At 51.5% G+C, this 3237-nt stretch overlaps 1 protein-coding gene across 1 annotated transcript in view; it reads left to right on the top strand.

Moving 5' to 3' along the window:
• SSTR3 (somatostatin receptor 3) overlaps positions 1-1213 on the top strand; it is a 9461-nt gene extending 8248 nt beyond the window's left edge. Inside the window, exon 2 of the mRNA XM_074271615.1 lies at positions 1-1213. This exon is cut by the window's left edge and continues 159 nt beyond it. Within this exon, the coding sequence (XP_074127716.1) occupies positions 1-1175 (1175 nt within the window). The 3' untranslated portion in view covers positions 1176-1213.
• Positions 1214-3237: the final 2024 nt, after the last annotated feature.

The following is a 3237-nucleotide window of genomic DNA, read 5'->3' as shown; positions in this document are numbered from 1 at the left end:
AAGAGGCTTTCACAGGAAACCTGTCCACATCCCCAGCCAGCACGGGACTGGATGTGAGTGGTGTACTGATCCCCCTGGTATACCTGGCTGTGTGCGTGGTGGGCCTGCTGGGCAATTCCCTGGTGATCTACGTGGTGCTTCGGCACACGGTGAGTCCATCAGTGACCAATGTCTACATCCTCAACCTGGCCCTGGCTGACGAACTCTTCATGCTGGGCCTGCCCTTCCTGGCTGCCCAGAACGCCCTCTCCTACTGGCCCTTTGGCTCTCTGATGTGTCGCCTCGTCATGGCCGTCGACAGCATCAACCAATTTACCAGCATCTTCTGCCTGACTGTCATGAGTGTGGACCGCTACCTGGCCGTGGTGCATCCCACCAGATCGTCCCGCTGGCGCACGGCTCCTGTGGCGCGGGCGGTGAGCGCTGCCGTGTGGGTGGCCTCGGCGGTCGTGGTGCTGCCCGTGGTCGTTTTCTCGGGAGTCCCGCGGGGCATGAACACCTGCCACATCCAGTGGCCTGAGCCAGCCGCCGCCTGGCAGACGGGCTTCATCGTCTACACGGCAGCTCTGGGTTTTTTCGGGCCGCTGCTGGTGATCTGCCTCTGCTACCTTCTCATCGTGGTCAAGATGCGCTCGGCCAGTCGGCGGGTCCAGGTGACGTCCTCCAAACGGCGGCGGTCCGAGAGGCGGGTCACGCGCATGGTGGTGGCTGTGGTGGCCCTTTTTGTGTTGTGCTGGCTGCCTTTCTACGTGCTGAACATCGTCAACGTGGTCTGTCCCCTGCCCGAGGAACCCTCCCTCTTTGGTGTCTACTTCCTGGTGGTCGTGCTGCCCTATGCCAACAGCTGTGCCAACCCCATCATCTACGGTTTCCTCTCCTACCGCTTCAAACAGGGCTTCCGAAGGGTCTTGCTCCGGCCCTCGAGGAGGGTCCGAAACCAGGAGCCACCCACCGGACCCCCTGAGAAAACAGAGGAGGAAGAGGAAGAGGAGGAGGAGGAGGAGGAAAGAGAAGCTAGAAAAGCCATGAATGGACGAGTCAGTCATATCAGCCAACCAGGCAGTGGTGGGCAGGATCAACCACCCTGCAGACCCTATGGCAGTGAACAGAAGCCTCTCCCAGAGGAGCCAACCGGAGGGGAGAAATCCAGCACTCTGCAGACAAGCTATTTGTAATCAGTGGAGCGGGACTGGACAGGAGAATGAGAGGAACTGGAGAGAGGATGAGAGGGAGGGGCTTTGGGGTGCCACCGAGTGGGTGGGGGGACCAGGCATCCATAAGATCCATCTCCACCCCTGGATGATCACTGAGGGAAAAAATAGGGGGAATGGAAGAACGGAGATAGAAGCCTGTGCACCAGTAATCAAGGGGGAGATAAAATTCTGTGTGTCTGTGGCCAAGTCACTAAACCTCAGTTTCCTCCTCTGAAGACTGAGAAGTTTAGACAAAATGATGTCTAAGAGACCTTCTAGTCCCAGATCTAACTTCCTGTGGCCCTAAGTGGGAGCAGGGCAGGCTCAGTCTGACTGAAATAAGCTACCATAAGCTCTTTCCCAAGTAGCTATACCTTAAGTGTCTTGGGGAGAGGGGACTTTGGGATCTGAATAATGATCCTTTTCTTCTCCAGATGTGAATAGAACACATCTGGAGTATTGTGTCCAGTCCTGGTGTCCCATTTTAAGAGAAACATTGACCGGTGGTATTGCGTTCAAAGGACGGTGGTCAAAATGGTGAGGGGACAGGACACCATGTTCTATGAAAGTTGATCGAAGGCACTGGATTTGAAATCTCAACTCTGCCACTTTTGAGCTTTGTGACCTTAATCCTGTAACTACATTTCTCTGGGACTCAGTTTCCTCATCTGTAAAATGAGTAGGATGGATTAAATGACCTCTGAAGTCTTTTCTAGTCCTTAAACTAAGGCTCTACGATGCTGTCATTTTACCTCTGGGGTTCAACTTCCTTGTGTGTAAAACAAAGGGTTTGGTATAAATGATCTTGGGGACATTCAAGTCTAAATTTGATGATGGTTTTCTTCAAATAGCTTAAGAGGTATTGTGTGGGAGAAGCGGTAGGTCTGCCCTGCCTGGCCCAGAGAGAAGAAATAGAGATAGAGGGCTGAGGATTGGCAAGAGACAGATTCCCCCCCATGGATGGGGATAGACTGCCTGAAGAAGGCCCCTTCCTTCTCAGTAGAGATCTACAGCAGAGGCCAGATGACCCCTTCCTTGGGATGTTGTATAAGGGATTGCGGCTCAGGTATGGGTTGGTCCAATTGGCCACTCTGACATTTTTTGACCCCTGATCCAATATTCTTACCAATCTCCATCTGAATTCTTTCCCATATTTCCTTTCTGGGGAATGGGCAGATCTCGTGCTATTTATTTACTGGCTGTACCATCTTAGGCAAATTTCTTCATCTTTCTGGTCATCAGTTTACCCATTTGTCAAATAGAATGGTCTAGATGCCCTCCAGGGTTACTTCCAAATCTGAAGTCAGTGATACAAGGATCTCTTCCATATTTCCTTACCTTGTTCCTCCCTTTGTTTTCCCAATTCCCTAAGCTCTTAAATCCACCCGGTGTTTAACCAGTAGAAACACACCTGGGATGGAGATAAGAAATAAATCCAGTCTCATTGGCTGATCCATTCTGACATTTTTAATGGATTCTATCTGGGAAGTGGGAATCCCAGGCTGTATTCTCAACCTCGCACTTTTTATCTTTATCTTAGAATCGGGGTAACTTCACTCAAGAGCCTCCTTTGTAATCTTGGACTGATGGCTGATGGTAAGTGAGATTGAGGAGAGAAGCTAGGTGAGAATAGAGTTTGAAGGAAAGAGGCGCTGGCCAATCATAAGACCCCGTCTGGAATGAGAGGGCAGCATGGAGGGAAGTCATGGAACTGGCCAGGCGGAGCCCCTGAAGGCCAGGCCGTGGGCCAAAGGCTTCAGGGCTCTGGTCATATTCAGGCTTGGGTTTGTATGTACCTAGAAAGGTACCTACAGAGAGCAGAGTAGGGAAAGGAGCTCTGGACTCAGCAGCCCTGGGTTAGGATCCTGGCCCTATCAAATAAAATCCACCTGCCTGGCCTTCAGATTCTTCATCTATAAAATGGGGGTGATCTATCCCTTCCCTGCCTACCTCACAGGGCTGTTGTGAGGGTACAGTGGGATAACAGAGGAGAAATCATTCTGTAAAATCTCAAGTGTGATACAATGTTTTAAACTTGGAGGGT

This window comes from Sminthopsis crassicaudata, chromosome 5 (assembly GCF_048593235.1).
Source record: "Sminthopsis crassicaudata isolate SCR6 chromosome 5, ASM4859323v1, whole genome shotgun sequence".
NCBI lineage: Eukaryota > Metazoa > Chordata > Mammalia > Dasyuromorphia > Dasyuridae > Sminthopsis > Sminthopsis crassicaudata.
Note: the sequence above shows the minus strand (reverse complement) of the source record. Positions and strands in the feature narration are given on the sequence as shown.